The 19,679-nt window shown below is 66.4% G+C and overlaps 2 protein-coding genes across 8 annotated transcripts; both read left to right on the top strand.

The window, feature by feature from the left end:
- The first annotated feature begins 291 nt into the window (after nt 1–291).
- GRK6 (G protein-coupled receptor kinase 6) lies at nt 292–17,085 on the top strand. Of its 7 annotated transcripts, none has more exons than XM_040573890.1 (16): nt 292–432; nt 3,162–3,257; nt 5,895–6,007; nt 6,244–6,321; nt 6,582–6,682; nt 7,938–8,030; nt 8,299–8,362; nt 8,984–9,113; nt 9,856–10,000; nt 10,697–10,734; nt 10,874–10,963; nt 11,053–11,261; nt 11,517–11,654; nt 11,868–12,005; nt 12,189–12,323; nt 13,827–17,085. In XM_040573890.1, exons 1-16 carry the CDS (start codon nt 381–383, stop codon nt 13,875–13,877), a joined length of 1,671 nt encoding a protein of 556 aa, XP_040429824.1. In that variant the 5' UTR covers nt 292–380; the 3' UTR covers nt 13,878–17,085. The 7 variants fall into 7 exon arrangements, with proteins under 7 accessions (XP_040429824.1, XP_040429825.1, XP_040429822.1 ...); XM_040573891.1 differs by having other exon boundaries at nt 13,085–17,085; XM_040573888.1 differs by having other exon boundaries at nt 8,984–9,124; nt 9,810–10,000.
- On the top strand, nt 17,056–19,506 carry LOC121078103 (translation initiation factor IF-2-like). Its single transcript, XM_040573910.1, has 3 exons — nt 17,056–17,367; nt 17,443–17,447; nt 18,840–19,506. The coding sequence occupies exons 1-3, from the start codon at nt 17,056–17,058 to the stop codon at nt 19,504–19,506; spliced, it is 984 nt and encodes a 327-aa protein (XP_040429844.1).
- Nucleotides 19,507–19,679: the final 173 nt, after the last annotated feature.

Here is a 19,679-nt window from a genome sequence, read left to right as displayed (position 1 = left end):
TCTACCTCCAGTCAGCACCCGGCCCCGCCCCCCTGCCGGCCTCCACCAATGACCGCCGCGCGACGCGCTCTTCCCCCTCTGCGCCCCGCCCCCTCACACCTCCGCCCGCCGCGGGCCAACGGGAGGGCAGCGGCGCAGCGGCGGGGGCGAGGCTTCCTGGGGGGGAGGGGGAGGAGGAGGGAGGCGGGCCAATGGGAGCGCGGCGCGGGAGGAGCGTGGGCAGCGATTGGCGGGCTGGGCCGCGGGGGGCGGGGCGCGGCGGCGGCGGCGGCGGCGGCCGGGGCGGGCGGGAGGGGGGGGGAGGCGGCGGCGGCCGGGACGCGATCGGTGCCGGCGGGGAGCGGCGCGGAGCCGGGCGGGAGGCGGCGGCGCCCGGGCCCATGGAGCTGGAGAACATCGTCGCCAACACCGTCCTGCTTAAGGCCCGTGAAGGTGAGAGGAGCCGGTACCGGGCCGGTCCCCTCTTCTCGGTTCCCGCAGCGGGGAGGGGACCGCGGGGCGGGCAGGGACGGGGCCGCCCGCGGCCGGTGCCGGGTGGGGTGTGGGGAGCCCCGGCGGAGCCTGCCCCGGGGCTACCGGGTGCCGCCTCCGGGAACCGGGGAGGAGCCGCCGCCGCTCCCCGGGCTGCCGCCGGTCCCGGGCCTGTCCTCGGTTCCCCCCCCGCGGGCACCGCGGCGGCTCCGGTCGGCGGCAGGGCGGGCTGAGCCCCGCCGGCTCCGGCCGGGCCCTCCCGGGGGGACCCGTGCCCGTGGCGGCACCGCCCGGACCGGGGCGGTAACCGGGGGGGGTTACCGGGGGGGGTTACCGGGGAGGTAACGGGCCCGGCGGGGGCTGCTGCGGGGCGCCCTGCCCTGCACGAAGCCCCGGAGCTCGGTGCCCTTCGGTGCACCGGTGCTCAGCACCCCCGGTGCCTGCGGGCATGCGGCCCTCCGGGGGGATCTTGAGCCCCTCCGGGGGGTCCTGAGCCCCTCCGGTGCACGGGGAGCGGCCTCGCCGATCCCGGAGGCTGCCCTGCCCCGGGTCTGTGCGGCCCCTGGCCTCCTCCTGCCGGTCCCCGGGGTCGAGGCCGTTCCCAGCCTCCGAGCCTCCGCCCGGCTTACCGGGGGGACCGGGAGCTCCGTGGGCTCTGCAGCAGTCAGCAGAGCTCCGGTTCAGCCGGGCACCGGGGAGTTCGGCAGGACCCGCAGGGCACCGGGGGAGTCCGGTCCCCGCGGTGCTGAGCCCACGGCGTGCAGACCGGGTAATCCTCGGTCCCGAGGGACCCGCTAAAACCTAGCGAGAGGCTCTGGGGGTGAGATCTGAGCAGCAAGGAGCAGCGAAATTAAAATCGCCTGGGCAGAGGCGACTCCGAGCTGCCCGAAAATTGGACTTCAGGGAGACGGTTCCGGCACGGCAGCGGGAAGCGGGGATCTGAGCGCCGGTGCAGGCGACGCTGAACGCAGACGGAGCCCAACGGCGGCGTTGGGACCTTGGGACGCGAGACCCAGCCTCACGCGGGTGGGCGGGAGCCCGGCTCCGGTGGTGCCATCAGCACCCGCAGTGTGCTGGGACATCCTGGTGGTGCCGGGGCCCCAAGAGGTGCTGCCGTGAGGAAGGGAACCCCAGGAGAGTTTGGCCCAGGGAAGGCGGAGGAGCCCTCCTCCGTTGTCCTCCCTTTCTGCTGGCTTCAACAGCCCGGCGACAAGATGTCACCGAGCCCCGAAACGCCCTTGCGGTGAGCTCCGGGCTTGCCCTGTCCCCAAAACGAGGGCGCTGAGCACGGAGGCGCTCAGGGTGCGAGTTCCCCGCTCAGCTCTTTGCTGCATCGCCCGCAGGGCCGGGGGGAGCCACGCACGAGAGGCACTGGAGCCTCCTTCCCTCCACAGCAGGCCGCAAGGTGCAGACCCGCATCCCCGGGGCGTTACGGGGCACAGCTCTGCCCTTCCTTCCGTGCCTACGGGGCCGCGGGTGGCTTACCCTCCCGTGCCCTCGCACACTAGCCATCCCTGTCCTTTCCGCGGCCGCAAGCCGTGGCTGACGAGAAGGTGTCTGCGCTGCTGGTTTCTTCCACCCCTGCATACCCTTGAGTCACTTCCTTCCTGAGCGCGTACGGTCGTGCAGCCCGGCTGCTGCTGCTGGGGGACAGATGCAGCGCAGCTCCCCGGGGCCGTGCAGCGTCCCCCTGGCCCCCCGGTGCCTCCCCTGCTGCCGGGTGCCGGGAGCCCGGACCTCGGGGACGGGGCCGAATTGCATCTGCGGCGGAGGAACGTCTTATGAAACTGTTTCTCAAGAGCTGGTAAACGGTGGTCAACACTGATTTCGGGAAGCCGTGCCTTTGGCCCCACTCAGCGGGGCGGCTTAGTGCCTTGCCAAAGAGGGGACACAGGATCCCTGGAGGTCGGCTGATCCGAGCGATCCGGCGTGTTTCAGTCCTCGGCGCTTGCTGCGATGTAAATCTTTTGGTCTATCTAGAAGCTTTCCCACCCTGTCCTACAGCGCTGGGCACTTACTCCAGCACCTGAAGCACGAGTCATATCTGGCGGTTGGATCTTGCTTTTGGGAGGCTGGCTTATCTCGGGAGAGCGGTGGGAGTGTCCCCACTTCACAGCTGGGAAACCGAAGCGATGAGCCCGGGGCAATGCAGCGAGCTGTCTGTGGAGCCGGGATTAGAGCAGGAATTCCTGTCTCCCAGCTTCGTGTCCTTTCTCTGCGAGCCCCTCCCTGGAGTAAGCAATCAGTCTGGAGTGAGTAGGTGGCATGAGCATCGGAACCACGGCAGGAAACTGGCGGCGGGGAGCTTCACACCGAGCAGGGCTTGGCCTCGGAAGGTGCTTCGTTATGCGCAGGTCCTGAGGACAGGCCCGGGAGCCAAGGCACGGGGTGACCTGGGGCTGTAGGCACCCCGCCCTCCGCCTTCGTTTTCCCATCTCAAACACGAGTAGCTGAAGCATGGGGAGGAAAGGCCTCAGTGGTACCGCCTGTGACTTGGTTCTGCCTTCTGAGCAGCCAGAGCGGGCGGTCTGCCCGGCCCCACCGGCACTCAGCAGCGGCTCCAGCTCCGTTCTGACCCCAGGAGGTGGTGGTACCGCTGGGCCCTGCCTGGAATGGACACAGGGTGGCTGCTGCTGCGGCAGGACGCCCCCCCTTCATCCCTCATGGCCCCGAATTTGTGTGCCCTGCAGGTGGTGGCGGAAACCGGAAGGGCAAGAGCAAGAAATGGCGCCAGATGCTGCAGTTCCCCCACATCAGCCTCTGCGAGGATCTCCGGCAAGCCCTCGGTGAGCAGCGGGAGCTGGGCAGCGCCCCGGCTGCGGGGTCGGGACGGGGGGCGAGCGCCCGAGGCCAGGGGGTCTCTTTGGGCACTGCGCTGCCGGAGCTGGGCACACCTGAACACACTCGACTCGTGTGAGGGTCAGGGGTGTGCAACGGGGCACGTGTGGGCCAAATCCCGGCCGGGTTTCCCACATTGTTTGGAGTGCAGGGAAGAAACAACAAGTAGGTAAGTCCCAGCTGCTGTTGATGTGCCCACAAACCTAGACCGTGACAAGCTTCAGCAGAGGTCTGCCCCCTTCTCGGTGCAAACAGACCCGCTCGGTGCTGCAGAGCTTTGGGGCGTTGCTCACAGGTGCCTTTGCACAAGTTACAAAGTTCCTGGTAGCATCCTCTGGGCTGCCCGGCTGGGATTGAGCCCTCAGCTTCTAACAGAGCAGCTTTACTCGGGCAGAACTGGGTTCTTGCTGCGCCGTATGGATAAGAATTGTGCAGATGGGCAGGGCTAGGCCTGTCCTTTTAATTTTGCACTTTGTACTCTTCATGGGTTTAATGTTGTTTGTGCAGCAGGTTTGGTCCTGACATCATGTGGAATTGTTTGGGGAGCTGAAGGGTGGGAATGCTCTCCGTTCTGGGAAGGGGAGAGCTTGTTTAAGTTGTCGCTCCAGACTCAGCCGCCAGCTGCAGAGCAGCACGGCGTTGGCTTTGGTTCAGGGTGGGTGTCACTGGGCTGCCTGGGTTTGGGATGCGCCCGCAGCTCCCGTCCCCGGTTCTGCACTGCCCGGGTGTCCCAGGTGCTGGTAGCCCCAAGGAGATGGGTGGCTCCGTCTGAAGGCACGTGGGACTGCAGCACCTGGCTTAATGACTTCCGTCATGCACGCTGTCACCTCCCAGCCCGCAGCCACCTTCCCCGGGCTGGCTTCGCAGCCACTGCAGTCAGACAGAGACTCTGGACTTGGTTTGCTGCCGGCCGCCTCTCGGAGCAGGTCCTGAGCACTGAGGGCACCTCTGGTGCGAGCTGTCCTTGCAGCTCTCGTCTTGGCCGCCCCGACCTCTTTGTGCTTTTCTGGCCGCTCTGTCAGATTCTTCCTCCTCTGCACGCATCCTGTGGGTGCCATGATACCTGTTCCAGCACTGAAGCTCAGCTTCGTTACACCACCCATCTGCTGGCGGTGGGCGCTGGCGGTCTGCCCGTTTTTGCCGTCCCACTGTCCAGGACGGTGATGCTTGCGATGCTCCGCAGGCAGATCCCTCCCAGCCTGCGGCTGTCACCACCCATGCCCCCACTTCCCCCTGCGGAGGCACGAGAGAAGCGCTCTGCCTGCCTCTTTCGGTTTCCCCATTGAGAGGCGGCCCCGATCCCTACACACAGGTCTCTGAGCAGCTGCAGTGCTTTGTTTTCCCTTTGTTTTCCCCTCGCAGCCCACCAGAGACACGCTCGCTTCCTCTGCAGGACCCTCGGCGGGGTCGCGGTGGGGCTGGCCGCCGGCAGCAGCGCCGGCCGTTGGGCACCGCGAGCACCCCGCGGTGCGCCTGGGCAGCCCCGAACCCATCCCAGCGGCCCCGAGCTCCCAAGGGGAACTCCTTCCCCTGCAGACAAGGGAACCAGCCGGGGCGGCCGAGCTGGCGAAGCGGCCCCCGCCCCCACGGCAGCCTCCCCGCATGCTGAGCACCGCCAGGAAGCCGCGGCTTCCTCGGGACAAACTGCAACGCCGGCAGGGGAAGGCGGCAGCACCCCGCGCCGGGCAGCATGCAGGGGCCGCCCAGGGCAGGGTGAGGGGCTGACGGGTGCTGAGGAAGGTGCTGGGCCCTGGCCGGGTGCTGCAGTATGGGGCAGGTCTCAGGGAAAGCTCTCCGACCGCAGCACTGCAGTAATTTGGCAGGGGAAGGGAGGAAGAGGGTGGAAGCACCGCTCTGAGGTGTGTTTGGGGAGCTGCGAGTGCCCTTGCACGAGGGTGTAGGGCACCCTGAGGTGCTGAGTGGCTGCACGTCCAGTCCCAGGCAGCCCGTGGCCCTCCAGGGCAGTGGTTCTTCCGTTCTGGTCCGTGATTAAACAGTATTTAACTGTTAGAAAGGGAAAAAAACAACTGGAAGCACTCTGGATAGTCAAAGGTGTTTGTGCCTGGTTCAAAATACCTCAGGGAGAGGGCTAGGAGGAGTCAGCAGGGGAAACCCAGCTGCAGAGGGCGGTGGGACCTGAGGTACAAACAGTGGGGCCAGGGTGCAGTGCTACCAGGACACCTCTGGAAGTGGTTCCCCCATTTTGGCCCCGCCACTCTCAGCAGGGCCTTGGGGAAGCGGAGCGGCTCAGGAGTCATCAGAGCAAGCCTGGGCTTGGGCGTGGGTCTGCCTCAAAACAAGCTCAGGGTGTTCCTCAGGGCCCCAAAAAGTTGTGTTTCTGCCGGTCCTCCATGGGGAGGGGATCGAGGGGAGATACGGAGATCCCTTCCTCAAAATGAGCTGGGGAGACCGTACAGCAGAGCAGCTGGAGCCTCTCTGAGGGAACACCTTCCGCAGGGGGCCGTGAAAGCTCAGTCGTGGCAGCCTTTAGTCCTTGAGTTCCCTCTCCCGGGATTCTCGGGCTGACGAGGCCCACGAGCAGCCCGCCGGGCGGCCGCCCTGACCCTGTCTGTCCCCGTTTGCAGAGCGGGACTACCACAGCCTGTGCGAGAGGCAGCCCATCGGGCGCACGCTGTTCCGGCAGTTCTGCGAGACGCGCCCCGAGCTGTCGCGCTGCGTCAAGTTCCTGGACGCCGTGGTAAGGGCCGGGCCCCTCGGGCTCCACGGGGGGAGGCTGGGGCGTTCCTGGCCACCTGGGGCCATGGCCGGGTCCTTTGGGCCAGGAGGGATTTCCCGGGAGCTGCCGTGTCTCCCAGATGGGGCTGGGCCTTGGTGTTTGCCGGGGATCTGGTTCTGGGGCAGGGCCTTGCCGTCGCCTGGCAGCAGGGCCCGGTTCCTGCTGGGCCTGCCCCCGACGGTGTTTGCTCTGTGCAGGCCGGGTACGAGGTGGCTCCGGACGAGAAGCGGAAGGAATGCGGGCAGCACCTGATCGAGAAGTACCTGAAGCCAAAGGTGAGTGAGAGGACCGGGTTTGCTGCCTGCCGTGGTGGAACAGCTGGGAGGCTGACAGTTGTCATCGCCCACATCCTGCCACGGTGCTGGGCAGGAGGGTGAGGGCAAAGTCCACCCCGCCACCTGACGAGTGACTGTGCTGCTTTTCCCACTGCTGCTAAAGCAGGTGGGCACGTGGGCGCTGTTTCTGTGGGCTTCCCCTTCCCGGCAGGACCCCTGGGCTCTGCTCACTGTGTCTGACCCGCTCCCTTCGTCCCCAGAGCGAGGACCATGTGCCTGAAGTCCCCTCCCAGCTGGTGGATGCCTGTTGCGAGCGGCTGGAGCAGGAACCTTCCAAGGAGCTCTTCAAGGAATCCACCAAGTACGTTGTGGGCCCGGCGGTGGTGCTGCGGGGAGCTCACCTCGTCCACCCCGCTCCCTTCCTCCAGGAAACCAAGAGCTGGTGTTAGGGCTGGGACTGTGTGGGCCGGGCGAGTTCGGGGCTAGTGGTTTGCAACACAGCTCCAGGAAAACAAACGCGACGAGATCCTGTGGGCTCTGAGAGCCACAAACTGCTGCGGGAACCTTTGTCGCTCCTCTCGGTTCGCTGCGGGTCTGAGCTGCCCTTTGGGAAGACACCGTCTCAGCAAGCCTCAGAGTCTGGCCGTGCTGTTTCTGGTCTCGTGCCTGGCCCTGGTAGGCAGCAGTGGCGCAGAGCTGACTGCTGCGGTGCCAGCTGTCCCCTCCCGCTGGCCACAGATAGAGCTGCAGGTAGATTACGGAGGCCGTCGCTACGGGGATCTAAGGTCACTTCTGGTCCCTTGACTCATCGCAGAATCGGTGACCGAGGTCCTGGCTCCGGGTGCGAAGAGGAAGCTGTTAGGGAAACGGGGCTGGCGGCCCCCACCCCTCCCCGAGCAGCGGCAGGAGCGCGTTGCCTAACCCAGGGCTGTGGCAATGGCTTTGCTGCAGTCTTCTGGGGAGCGTTAGCTCCGTGTGTGGTAACTGGTGTTGCTGTCTGAATGCAGAGCCTCCGGGCTGGGCCCTGCCTTCTCTTGGCAAGCTCTGAAAGGGGAAGAGCCCATCCGCTTCGCCTTGATGCATGTCTCCAGTCTAGACACTGTGTCTAAGGCTTTTTTACTCTGCTGGGCAGCCCTGGCACCAGCCTGTGAGGCAGTTAGCTCTCCCGAGCGGGATCCCCTGTGGCCCTTTGTGCTGGATATTCATCTGAAACTGAACGGCTCGGCGCCCGGTGTTGAGTGTTGCTAGCAGTTTTCGGCAGCTGATTACAGCCGTGTGCATGCGTTTGCCCTGTGAGCAGGGGGAATTGCAGAGCCCTATCATCCCCCTTAGTCCCACGGCCTGAGCTGGTGCTGAGAGGCCGCAGTTACCAGTGCCAGCCTAGTCCCAGGGCACTACCTCTGTCCCAGTCGTGTCTCCAACACACCTTCCTTTTGCATCAAGCCTCAGTGCAGAGGGTGGGCTTTTGGGCCAGGGCTGTGCAGGGTGATTCAGCCCTGGGCTGGGTGAGGGGATGGCAAAGTGACCGGGCTCTCGGGGCTCCTCTCCTTGCACCGCCGTCTGCCCTGCAGCCGTGAGCAGCCCTCACCAGCCTTCCTGGCTCTGCTCTCTCCTAGGCTTATCCACGACTACCTGAGTGTGGCTCCCTTTGCCGACTACCTCGACAGCTTGTACTTCAACCGCTTCCTGCAGTGGAAATGGCTGGAACGGTAATGCTGCCTCGCTGGGAGACCTGAGCCTGCAGCACACGGGCTGCCTGAGGGGTCCCCAGAGCTCCTTCCCCTGCTGGGCCCTCTCCTTCAGGGCCCGTATTGGCACAGACAGCCTCCACTGGCTGCCCCAGCCTTGCAGGGAAGCAAGGTCTGCTTCAGTGGGGGCTTCAGGGTGACCCCCAGACTCAGGGCATGGGGGTGGTTTGGGCTTCAGCTCCTGTTCTCTTCCTGCTCCCATCTCACTCCAGTTTCCTTTGCCTTGCAGGCAGCCAGTGACCAAAAACACTTTCCGCCAGTACCGTGTGCTAGGCAAGGGCGGTTTTGGAGAGGTGAGTGACCAGCATTTCCCCTGCATTCGGGGCGGGCAGGCAGCGTGCTGCAAGCTGCTTCAGCACCTGGGGCAAGGAGCTGCTGGCTCGATGGGCTGTGGGATTTTGCAGGGCTGTTCCCTTGGGCTCTGTGCCGGGTACTGCTGTGCTTTGGGCACTGCATTATCCGTCAGCTCCTCTCTGATGGACAGGAGCTCCCCTCTTGCCAGCCATGGGAGTTGCAGAAGGTGGTTGCACAGAAGAGGTAGCGTGTGCTGTGCGGTGCACACTGCTGGGTAGGGAATCAGGTCTTCTCCCAGTGTCTTGGCAGAGCAAACTGCAGTCCTGAAAACTGTCACTGTCAGGCTTCCTTCTGTTTCTGGAGTGGCCTTCTGTCTTCCTAGGCACCAGCCGTGGTGTCTGCTACAGGTGGCAGGGGCACTGCATCCCTCTGCTGCTCATCTCTGACATCCTGAGATGTCGCTGTTCCCCGTGTCCTCGCTTTGACAGCACGCTCCTTGCTGACCTCGGGGTGAGGCTGGAACAAGGACTTCTTTGCCTTCCTGTGCCTCTCAAGAGCAGAACCTAAACCCCACGACAGAAACAGCAGTGGGAGAGCGCTGAGCCTTGTCCCCCCTCCAGGTTTGTGCCTGCCAAGTGCGTGCCACGGGGAAGATGTACGCCTGCAAGAAACTGGAGAAGAAACGGATCAAAAAGCGGAAGGGAGAGGCCATGGCCCTGAACGAGAAACAGATCCTGGAAAAAGTGAACAGTAGGTTTGTAGTAAGTACATGGGAATTGCTCTCACTTTGCTGTGGTGGTTGATTCCTTCCACAACCAGCCGGCCGGGCACTTCTGTGCTCTTCAGCTCTTCCCCAGGAGCAGGCGCTGCCTACGGGGCAGGCTCCTGGTGGCTGCGCACCTCTCATAAGGCTGGGGTCTGGCAGGACCTCCTGCCGCCTCCACAAGATGACCCGAATGCCTCCAAAAGCAGGCCCAAAGTCCCATCTGGTCTCACAGACACCTCGTTACCTTTAGGGCAAAAGAAAGCCGTGAGAACTGTCTTTCCAGGCAGCCGAATGGGCAGACGCCTAGCCCTGAGCTGCGTGGCAGGGAGCTCTCCCTGGCTGTACAGAGGTGTGGACAGCCTGAAACCTCCCATTACAGAGAATTCATGAGATGGTGCCCCAGGGTTGCTGCTGGGTGCTGCTTGCCCCCAAAGGGGAGCAGTTTTGGCTCGGGGAGATAATGTCCTCCCTGTCTGAGGAAAGCTGAGGGTGTGCAGGGGCCGCTGGGCACTTACAGATGCTCCCTGGGCTTGAACAATTCACTCACTGCCTCCTCCCCTCTGTAAAGGCCCCGTCCCGCTGCCCATGCCTGGCTTCTTGGGTGACAAAGTGTCCATCAGAGTGTGGGGCCTCCCTCTTCCAGCTGTGTCTTCTAACAGCCTTTCTGCCCTGAATTGCAGGTGAGCTTAGCCTATGCATATGAAACTAAAGATGCTCTCTGCCTAGTGCTGACCCTCATGAATGGAGGGGACCTCAAGTTCCATATCTACCACATGGGAGAGGCTGGCTTCGAGGAGCCCCGGGCAGCTTTCTATGCTGCTGAGATCTGCTGTGGCCTCGAGGACTTGCACCAGGAGAGGATAGTGTACAGGTGCGTGCTGTGAGACCTTGTACCAGCTGCAGGAGCAAGATTTCTGCTGCTCTTACTAGCCCAGCCGGGACTGTCTGCTCAAGAAAATAAGCCCAGGTTTGAAAGCAGCACAGAGCTGGGTGAGAGGGGATCAGGAACGGAAAGCTGATCTCATGGGAGACGCAGGAAGACTTAGTTTTGCTTCCTTGTGCTGGTAAAGGATCACCCAGAGCAGGATGCGAATTCTGAGTGCCACAGGGCATGCGCTTGGGTGCTTAACTCCACAGGCAGAATTGACACTGGGCAGGAGGGAAAACAAGCTGAGTGCGCTCGCCTGTTGTGTGATGCTGCATTAGGGATAGCACCCAGAGCCAGAAAGTCCCTCCTTGTCCTACCCTGTGCCTTGCCCTGGGCAGGACAAGCAGGAGAAGCCTCTGCTCCTTCCCTCTTGCACAGCTTGCCCCATTCTGAGTTCTGCACCTTCAGAGAAGGAGGCAGCCACAGGCTCACTGCCTCCTTGTGGAGGATCGAAGTTTGCCATGACCTGCCTCTGCCTGGCAGGGGCGAGCAGCAGGGCCAGCTCCAGGGCAGGGGGTGCCTGAGGCAGGGGCACTGTATCCCTCTGCTGCTTACCTGTGACTTCCTGAGATGTCGCTGTTCCCTGTGCCCTTTGCTTTCATAGTGGGCTTCTTGCTGATCAAGTCTCTTCCTTCCTAGGGACCTGAAGCCAGAGAACATCTTGCTGGATGACCATGGTGAGTGCAGGGCAAAGAGAAACCCGGGCCTAGGTCCTTCTCTCTTCCTGTGCTTGTACCAGGGTTGCTCTGTGTTCTTGGCAGCCTCAAATACTGTCCCTTGACCCTGTCTTGTTGACTTGTGCCGTTCTCGGTGCAGGTCACATCCGTATCTCAGACCTGGGGCTGGCTGTGCACGTGCCCGAGGGCCAAACAATCAAGGGACGTGTCGGGACAGTCGGCTACATGGGTAAGTGCCCCTGGTTTAATCCAGAAGCCCTCTGACTGCACACGTACCCTCCCTGCCCTCACACATCCCTCGCCCCTGCTCCCATGTAGCTCCAGAGGTTGTGAAGAACGAGCGCTACACGTTCAGCCCGGACTGGTGGGCTCTGGGCTGCCTGGTGTACGAGATGATCGAGGGGCAGTCGCCCTTCCAGCAGCGCAAGAAGAAGATCAAGCGGGAGGAGGTGGAGCGCCTGGTGAAGGATGTGCAGGAGGAGTACTCAGAGAAGTTCTCGCCCTGCGCCCGCTCCCTCTGCACCATGGTACGAGCATCGCTGTCCCCTCGCACCTACCGTCCCTTTGCACACAGCAGCAAAAAGTCAGGGCTGCTCCCTGGAGAGGCACTGGCAGAAGTCAGGTTCCCTTGCTCTGGCTCGAAGATAGTACAGGAGGGTGCAGAGTGTCTTAATTCCTTGTGAGCCCATGTTGTTCCTAGGGACATAGTGCAGGAGCCAACAGCAGGGCTGCTCCTGCCCGAAGCACCGCTGCTGGGTCACTGATTTCCCTTTGTGTTGCAGCTCCTGTGCAAAGACCCCCTGGAGCGCCTGGGCTGCCGAGGGGCTGGGGCCCGGGAAGTGAAGGAGCACCCCCTCTTCAAGCACCTCAATTTCCGGAGGCTGGAAGCAGGCATGCTGGACCCCCCCTTCAAACCAGACGTAAGTGCTGCCCACGTCCTGACCTCGTCACTCGCTGGCGCCGTCGAGGGAAGCGGGAGCCCCCGGGTGGCTCCCCGAGGAGCTGGGGTCCTTCCCTCTTTCTGGAGCTGCTGCCCTGGCCACAGACACAAGCGGATTCCCAACATCCACAGCTGTCTCAGTGGGTGGCATCACGGCGGGGCCCGGCGTTACAGCCGTGTTTGTGCTCTTCAGCCCCAGGCCATCTACTGCAAGGACGTTCTGGACATCGAGCAGTTCTCCACGGTGAAAGGCGTGGAGCTGGAGCCCACGGACAATGACTTCTACCAGAAGTTTGCTACAGGGAGCGTGCCCATTCCTTGGCAGAACGAGGTAGGTGGGGACTGGCACGTGCACCAGCCCCTTTTTGCAGGACAGGTCTTTGACCCTGCTTGTGCTCCCCGTGGCTGAGGACAGTGTCCCGCTGGGTTCCTGCTGTCCCTGCTGCTCTTGCGCTGGTCCCTCAGTGAGGGGCTCTGCGTGGCAGTTGCTGCAGCCATCTTTGCCCTCTTTCAGATGATCGAGACGGAGTGCTTCAAGGAGCTGAATGTCTTCAGCACGGATGGCTCAGTGCCCCCAGACCTGGACTGGAAAGGGCAGCCTTCCCCGCAGCCCAAAAAAGGGTTACTCCAGCGCTTCTTCAGCAGACAGGTAAGGAAGAACATTCGCCCAACGCTTGCTCCGCAGCACCGAGCCCTCTCCCACCCGTGCCAGGCAGATCTGGCAGGGGGGTTGGGCACGGGGGGGGGGCAGCAGACACGGGCTCCCCCCGTGCTGGGTGGCCGGACCCCGGGGCTCTCGGGTGGACCCGTGCAGGGCTGCAGGGAGGCACTCCTGGTGCTGCTGCGTGTTGAGGGGGCTGGGCTGGAGTGTCCTGGCTAAACATGCTGCAGTCGCACAGGCGGAGAGATGCTGCTGAAGGCACTAAAATAGCAAGTCTTCTCCCTTCCTACATGCACAATACCATCCCCGAAGAAGACCTTGATCTTGGTATGGGCTGTGTGGGCTCCCGGGCTCCCCAGAGCCTTTCTGCTAGTCCTTGAGCAGGCAGAGAGAGCGGCGCTTTCTAGGGATGAGGAGAACGGAAACATTTCGCATCTGCTGCGGGCTTGTTTGCCTGCATGTCTCCTCTGGGCCAGAACAGTCTTTGCCTTCTTTCCAGGACTGGCAAAGTCTGGGCTGCTGCCTCGGCAGCTGCTTGCAGCTGGGGCTCTCAAGCACGGTTGGCCCTGGCCTGCCCTGGACCCACTCCCAGCCACCCAGCGCTGACTCCTGCTTCCCCACCGAGCTCCCAGTTGTGCTTCCCTGTTCGGTGTGACCCAGCTCGTCCCGAGGCAGGCAGGACCTGCCCGAGGATGGGCTGTCGGTGGCAGGGGCTGAGCTGTGATTTGCCACGTGTTTTCTCTTTCCAGAGGTGAGCAGTCCCTCCCGGCTGCTCTGCTCAGGGAAATACCCGGTGGCCCACGGACATGGCAAGATCTGGGAAGGAGGAGTGTTGTCCTTCAGTGCCTAACCCCGTCCCCCCACCAGAGCACAAGCTGCTTGTTGTCCTAACTGCCCCCTGAGCCACTAATCCCGCTTCCCTCCTCTCTCTGCCTTCCCTGCTGGGGGGAAGCCTTGCCCTTGGCTTGAGCCAAAGCTGCCCCTGTACCGCCGGGAGCTCTGCTCCTGGGGGGCTGCGGGGAGCCCCGGGTTGCCTTTGCTCCTCTCCTTGGATGTCCAGGATACACAGAAGGGTTGAGAAACTGTGAAGGGTTTGGCGTAGGCCTGTGCTCAGCCCCCCTCCCGAGGGCTTCAGCTGCTTTCCGTGGCCTGCTGAGCCCTGCCTGGGGCAGACCCTGCTGGCACTGAGCTGTCTCCCCGGGTGGCTGTAGTCCATGGAGCCCCTCTTCCTCCCAGCTTCTGAGCTAGTCAGCCGTGTGCTCACAAGTTCGTCTGCCAGGAGCCAAACCCCAAGGTGCAGCTTTGTTTCCCTGCAGCCCTGGGGTTCCCCTCCAGCCCCTCGCCTCCACGTAGCTCTCCCACGCGCAGGCCTGGGGGGCCTGGCCCGTCCCTGCCAGGGGGCAGCTGGGGGCTGGGTTGTGTGACCGTGCTCACCCTGTGCTTGCTGTGCTCCTCTCTCCCTCCTCCCTCTCGTTGCCCTTCTGACTTCAGGACTGTTGTGGGAACTGCAGCGACAGCGAGGAAGAGCCCACCCGGCTGTAGAGCACAGCTCGTTCTCCAGCCCCTGGGACCCCCTTGCCTCTCCGGGCGCCCAGCAGAATGAGAGGCCGGCCCGAAGGACGAGGCAGCAGTGGCCCCGCAAGGTGGATTTGTTTACAGCTTTACCAGTCTAGCTGAAGGCTCTGAGGACGGCTCCAGCGCTGGCAGCAGCACTCAGCGCCTGCCCTGTGCCCGAGAACCTCCGGCCACGGGCGAGCCAACGTCCCCAGGACAGACGTGGACCGTCCTGAGCATCCTGCTGGGGATGGTGCCGCTGCCGCCTGCCGGCTGCTGCTCCCCTCTGGGGCCGAGGGCGGCGGGGAGGGATCGCGCCGGCGTGGGCCAAGGCCGGGCTGGAGCAGCTCTGCTGCCACATTCCGTGGTGTCGAAGCGGCGCCGCAGGTTTGGTGTGTATTTATATCCGTCGGTCTGTACATAGCACACGTCAGTTTTTAATCTATAGGGGGGGGGCCTGCGCTGCCCCCACCCTGTCACAGGCACAAATGTCCTCCTATGGGGGGAGCGACGATCCCAGCTTCGTACCGGGGAGTCCTGGGCAAAGGCCTTCTGTGCCTTGAGGTGTAAAAGCATCTTATCCTGGACCTTTCTGGCCATGCTGAGGCGTCCCTGGCTCCAGAGGAGTCCATTGCTCAGCCCTGAGGCGCGGGAATCTCCTGTGCCGAAGCATCTACCATTGCATCCCGGCAGCAGAGCGTCACTGCCTCGTCCCTGCTTCCCTGCCTGCGTCCTCCTGCCTCCTCCCTCGCGTGCTGCCGGCTCCAGGGGCTGATCCTCAGCCCGCCGGCAGCCTGCCTGCAGCGCACCAGGGGACGTAGCCACTCCGGCAGCAGCCGCTCAGAAGGTAGAGCCCCAAGGGTCGATCTCCTGCGTGGTGCAGGGTGTCCCCAGCACGGTCCCGCCAGCTCTGGACCAGCCATCTGTGCTCGCTGGGGTGCAGGCAGTCCCTCGGGACGGCAGCGCAGACACGTAAGGGGATGTGCTCTTGGGGTGCAGAGGGAGCACCCCCAGGGTCCTCCATCCCACAGGAGCCAACGTGGCTGTGCCTAAGGGCAGAGGGTGGTGGGACCTGAGCCCCCGCAGGGGTCCTGCGTGTCCCCGGGGAGCAACACGGGGCTCAGCACGGCTCCCCTGCCCCTGTCCCGCTCGTCCTGTCTTGTCTCGTGCATGTTTGTCCTGGCCGTGTCCCTAGCAATAACTGGTCTGTGTGTGTGTGTGTGTACACGTGTGTGTGTGTACACGTGTGTGTGTGCTGCCGCCCCCTGCTCCTTCTGAGCCAGGCCCCGCGGGTGGGCTGAGCACCTACTTGGACCTGTGGTATCGTTTGCTTGCCTTGCACTAAAGTTTGGAAATATTTAAATTTTTAACCTGTCGTTAAGCGTGCGATTTGCCGCGCCTCGTGCTGCTGCCGCGGCGAGGGGAAGGGGGGCAGAAGGGCGCCGCGCCGGGCGGGTTGGGTTGCGGGCAGGGTGCTGGCTGTCAGCGTAGGGAGGAGAGGGGAGGCCCCATGGCCTTGCGCCCGGTTGCCGGTGGCCGTGGGCTCTGCCGGTGCTCCCGGCGTGCAGAGGTGGTGCTGAGCGCCGGGGCCTGCGGGTGGCCCTCGGTGGCTTCTCCCGGGCGGTTTGGACACTGCAGGGGTGTGACAGGCACAAAGCCTCGTGCCGCGGGGTGTGCTAGGGGGCTGCTGTGGTCCCCTTTGGGACACGTCCCCAGAATCCCCCGCCTGCCCTCGGCACAGCCCCTCCTGAGCGCGGGGCAGCCCCAGAGCTGAGCCCGGTGTGCGCAGGGGCCGAGTTCCGCCGCTGCCCCCGTACCCACGGGTGGCATCACCGAGGGCTCCGTGTGTGGGACGGGACGCCCAGGGCCCGGCACGGGGCTTGGGGCCAGCAGAGCCACCGGGAGGGGGGACACAGAGGGCGGCAGCCTGGCCTGGGAGAGGGTCGGGGCCCTGCAGGGTGGGCCGGGAGCCCGGTGCCGGTGGCGGGGCCGTCGGCAGCCTGGTGCGCAGCGCGGGGTGGCCGCGCACAGCTGCACAGGGATGAGAATAGCAAGTGCGGCTGGGTAGCTAGGGAACAGTTGCCATGGGAGCGGGCCGAGGAGGAGTTCTCACACTCGGAGGGGGCATCTTGGGGTAAAATCCAGGAATTTTCTGCAGCCGTGGAAGAAAGGAAGGCACGGCGGGGGGATGGGGAGCGATGGGGAGAGCTGCGCCCATGGCACCGGTTTGGGCTGGTCCTGATGCCATTTTGGCACTGCCTGGGCTGCAGCACCCAGGCTTGGGGGTCCTGGGGTCACCAGCACGATGCTGGTGATGGGCACCGCGGCTTCTCGGGTGGGGCTGGGGGCTGGGAGCCCAGGGCCAAGCCCCATGAGGGCACGGGAAGGGCTCTGCCTCGCCCAGCGGTGCCCCAGTCCCAACAGCCGGGGGGGGCCCGTGTCCCCATCCATGTCCCTGCAGGCGGGGAGCAGCGTGTGCCCTGCGTGCTGCTGTAGGGCCCCTGGAAAAAGCCCGGCCCGAGACGTTCCCAGCCACATCCAGGGCACGTGGGGCCCACGGGTGAGCCGCATGGGGGGGGGGGGGGGGGGAGGGTAGGCTGCCACAGGGGTGCTGAGCACCCCGGGCCCTGCCCCGAGCCGTGGGGCTGTGGAGGCAGCGCCGCACACACGATTTTCAGGGGTGAAGGATGCTCTCAGCTGTTGCCTGGGCAACAGCTCCTCCTCCGGCCCACCATGTGGCTCGGGGAGCGCTCCCCCGCCTGCCTCCCCCCGCCGCCGCCGTGGGGAAGGCAGCTCCCGGCCCCTGGCGCTGGCGGGGCCGGAGGCCGGGCTCCCACCGCCCGCGGGGCGCCCGCTGCCCACCCGCTCGCCTCGGCCTGACGATGCCGCCCGTGCCCCCCGCCTGCCCCTCGCTCGTGCCCAAGGGGAGCGCCGCGGCCCCCCTGCATGGCTGCAGCCCCCTGCCCACCCCGCCAGCCGCTCGGGCGACCCCGCAACCACCGCCGAGGCGGCCCGGCCGCGCTGCAGCGCTCTGAGAGCACACCGCAGGAGCCGAGGCCCAGCGAGGTGAGTCGGGGACGGAGCAAAGGGGGCCGGAGGGACGAGGCCAGCACGGTGCCGAGGCCGGGACGGACGAGGGAACCGCTCTGCCCAGCTGGGCACGGCGATGGCAGCAGCGGGCTGCGCTGCCCGGTGTCCCCGGCGAGGAGGAATTCCTTCGGGCGGGCGCCCGCCGCCCTGCCCACGGGGAGGAAGCGGTGGCGGGGTCACGGCCTGCGCCGGCACCCCCGCAGGGTGCCACCGCCGTGTCACCGCCGTGTCACCGCCTCGTGCTCTGGCTCTGGGCACCCAGAGGGCACAGCAGCCCCGGGGCTGGCACGGCTCCTGCCCGGTGCCCACGCCGCCGCCGCTCCCGCTCGAGCCACGCGGCGCTGGGGCAGCAGCCGGGCACACAGATGGCAGAGCCCTCGCCCCCGGTGTGACCGTGACACCGGCTTGGACACCGCAGAGAACATCTGGTGACATCTGCCCGGTGGCAAATAGCCGGGGGGAGCCCCAGTGCAGGGGGATAAGTGCTTGGGCTGGGTCAGTGGGGTACAACGAGGGGGACAGGGCAGCGCAGGGACCCCCAGGGTGCCCAGTGCCACCTCTGACCTTTGGGGCCGCGCTGGCACCCTTTGCCCGGTACGGGCACGTGTCTTCCTGCACGGCACCACCGTGCACCCCATCATCGGGTGGGGGGGCCGGGGCTGGTGCCCCCGCACAGCCACTGTCCCCGCTCTGCACCGGCGGGATTGTGGCCGTCAGCCCGGGAGCGGTCTCCGGCCATCGCCCCCTGCCACCCCAGGGGATGGGTGACCACCGGCCGGGGCCGTCACCCCCCCCCCCCAGCCCACGGACCGTGCGGGTCACCCGGGGGATCCCCGGCCACCTCCCCCGCGGGCTTCCCCCCCCCCCCGCCGGGGGATGCCGCGGCCGCAACGCCACCGGGATCCCGCGGCCGTGCCGACACCCCCCACCCCCACCCCCGGTATCCGCGGGTCCCGGTGCGGGGGCTCCGAGGGGGGGGCCCCACCGGCTCCGGGCCGCCCGGGTCCCTCCCCGAGCCGAGGGCGGGGCGGAGCGGCGGGGCGGGAGCCCGGGCGGGGCGGTGCGCGGCGGCGGCGGCGGCGCGGGAGCGCTCACCGGAGACAAAGGCAGCGCCGGGAGGCGGCGGCGGCGCCGCGCACCGGGCGCGCACCGGGCTCCCCCCCCCCCCTTCTCCGTTCCCCCCCCACCCCCTCCCGCCGCCGCCCTATGGAGCCGCCGCCGCCGCCCGCCGCCTGAGCCACGTGCGCCGCCGCCGCCGGTAACGGGAGCCGCGGGGGGAACGGGCGCGGCGCCCCCGCCTGTTGCGCGGAGGGGAGGGGAGGGGAGCGGGGCCGGGGCGGGGGCGGGGGCGCTCGGGGCCGTGGCCACCGGGAACCGGGGGCCGGGGCGGAGGCGGAGGCGCGCGCGCGGCGCGTCCCCGGGGCGCGCGCGCCCCCCCCACCCGCCGCGGCCGCGGCGGAGGCGCGCGCGCGCGCGCTCTCCGGGAGGGGGGGCGGGGAGGCGGGGGAGGAGGAGGAGGAGGAGGAGGAGGAAGGGGGGGGGGGGGGCGCCGCGCCCGGCACCGGGAGCGGGGAGGTCCCCGCCGGGTGTCCCCATCCCGCCCTCCGCGGGCACCGGGCAGGGAAGCACCCGGCACCGGGGCCCAGGCCGCGGGCAGCGGGGGGAGGGGGGGGGGGAGACGGGGAGAGGGATGGGGAGAAAGGGGGGGACTCGGCTCGGTGCCTGCCGCCACCCGGCCGGGGCTCCCGGTCCGCTCCCGCGGGACCGCGTGGGTGTCCCCCAGCACCCCCAGCCCACGCGTCCCCGCTTCCCGAACGCCCCCGACCGCCGACACCCCCAGCCCCAACGTCCCCTCTCCAGAGCGCCCCCGGTCCCCAAGCACCCCCAGTCCCCAAGCGCTGCCAGCCCTTGCTGTCCCCAGCCTGGCCGTGACACCGGCTCCAGAGCCACCGCCACCACCCGCACGGTGCCCCCGTCCGTGCTGGCGGCGGGGAGCCTGTTGCAGCCGGGGCTGGCGAGCTCTGCCCGCACCGTGCTGGCCTTGGCCGGCAGCGGTGGCACCTTGGGGAGCCCCAGGAATGGGCCCCGCTCCCCAAAAAAACGCCGCCTCCGCCCCCGCGTTTGCACGACGGAGCAGCCCCCGCCGCACGGAGCGGGGACGCCGGAGCGTGGCTCCCCAGCCCCTTCCTTCCCCTTCCCTCCTTCCTTCCGGCTCGGCACGGCCCTCCGGCCCCGCTGCCCTGCCCGCTTCCCCTCCGGCCTCCCCGACACGCGGCGTCCCCCCCATGGTCCCCACGCTGGGCACCGTGCTCCAGCCCTGTGCCATCCGGGGACCCCGCGTCCCTTTGCCGAGCCGAGGCACGCGGGAGCGGAGCCACCGCGGTCGCCCTGCCCTCGGCTGCTGCTCGCAATCCTCCCGCTCCCCGGCGGCGATTGCATTTTCTCCCACACCACGATAAGAATAATCCTGACGGGTGCTTACGTGCCAGCCTGCAAGCACCCATGGGTGCTGCTCCCCGCTGGCTGATGTGCACAGCCGCCCCCCCCCCCCCCCCCCCCTTGGCACAGTGCTCAGCTGAAGGTGACCGAGCTGTCACCCTGCCCAAAGCCAAGGACCGTGCGGGGGTGACGGTCCCACCGCCACCAAACCCCTCCCGCATCGCCGCCTCCCAAACGTCCCCGAGCTGCCACGCGCTCCCT

The sequence above is a fragment of the Cygnus olor genome, chromosome 14, assembly GCF_009769625.2.
Source record: "Cygnus olor isolate bCygOlo1 chromosome 14, bCygOlo1.pri.v2, whole genome shotgun sequence".
Taxonomy (NCBI): Eukaryota; Metazoa; Chordata; class Aves; order Anseriformes; family Anatidae; genus Cygnus; species Cygnus olor.
This window is presented reverse-complemented; position numbering and strand designations above follow the sequence as displayed.

Bases quoted from the DNA above. Each gene is read 5' to 3' on its own strand.
- GRK6 (XM_040573885.1), top strand. From the start codon at position 381: ATGGAGCTGGAGAACATCGTCGCCAACACCGTCCTGCTTAAGGCCCGT. The intron at 6,322-6,581 runs GTGAGTGAGAGG...CTTCGTCCCCAG, and splicing joins AGAAGTACCTGAAGCCAAAG to AGCGAGGACCATGTGCCTGA. The intron at 6,683-7,937 runs GTACGTTGTGGG...GCTCTCTCCTAG, and splicing joins CTCTTCAAGGAATCCACCAA to GCTTATCCACGACTACCTGA.
- LOC121078103 (XM_040573910.1), top strand. From the start codon at position 17,056: ATGGCAGCAGCGGGCTGCGCTGCCCGGTGTCCCCGGCGAGGAGGAATT.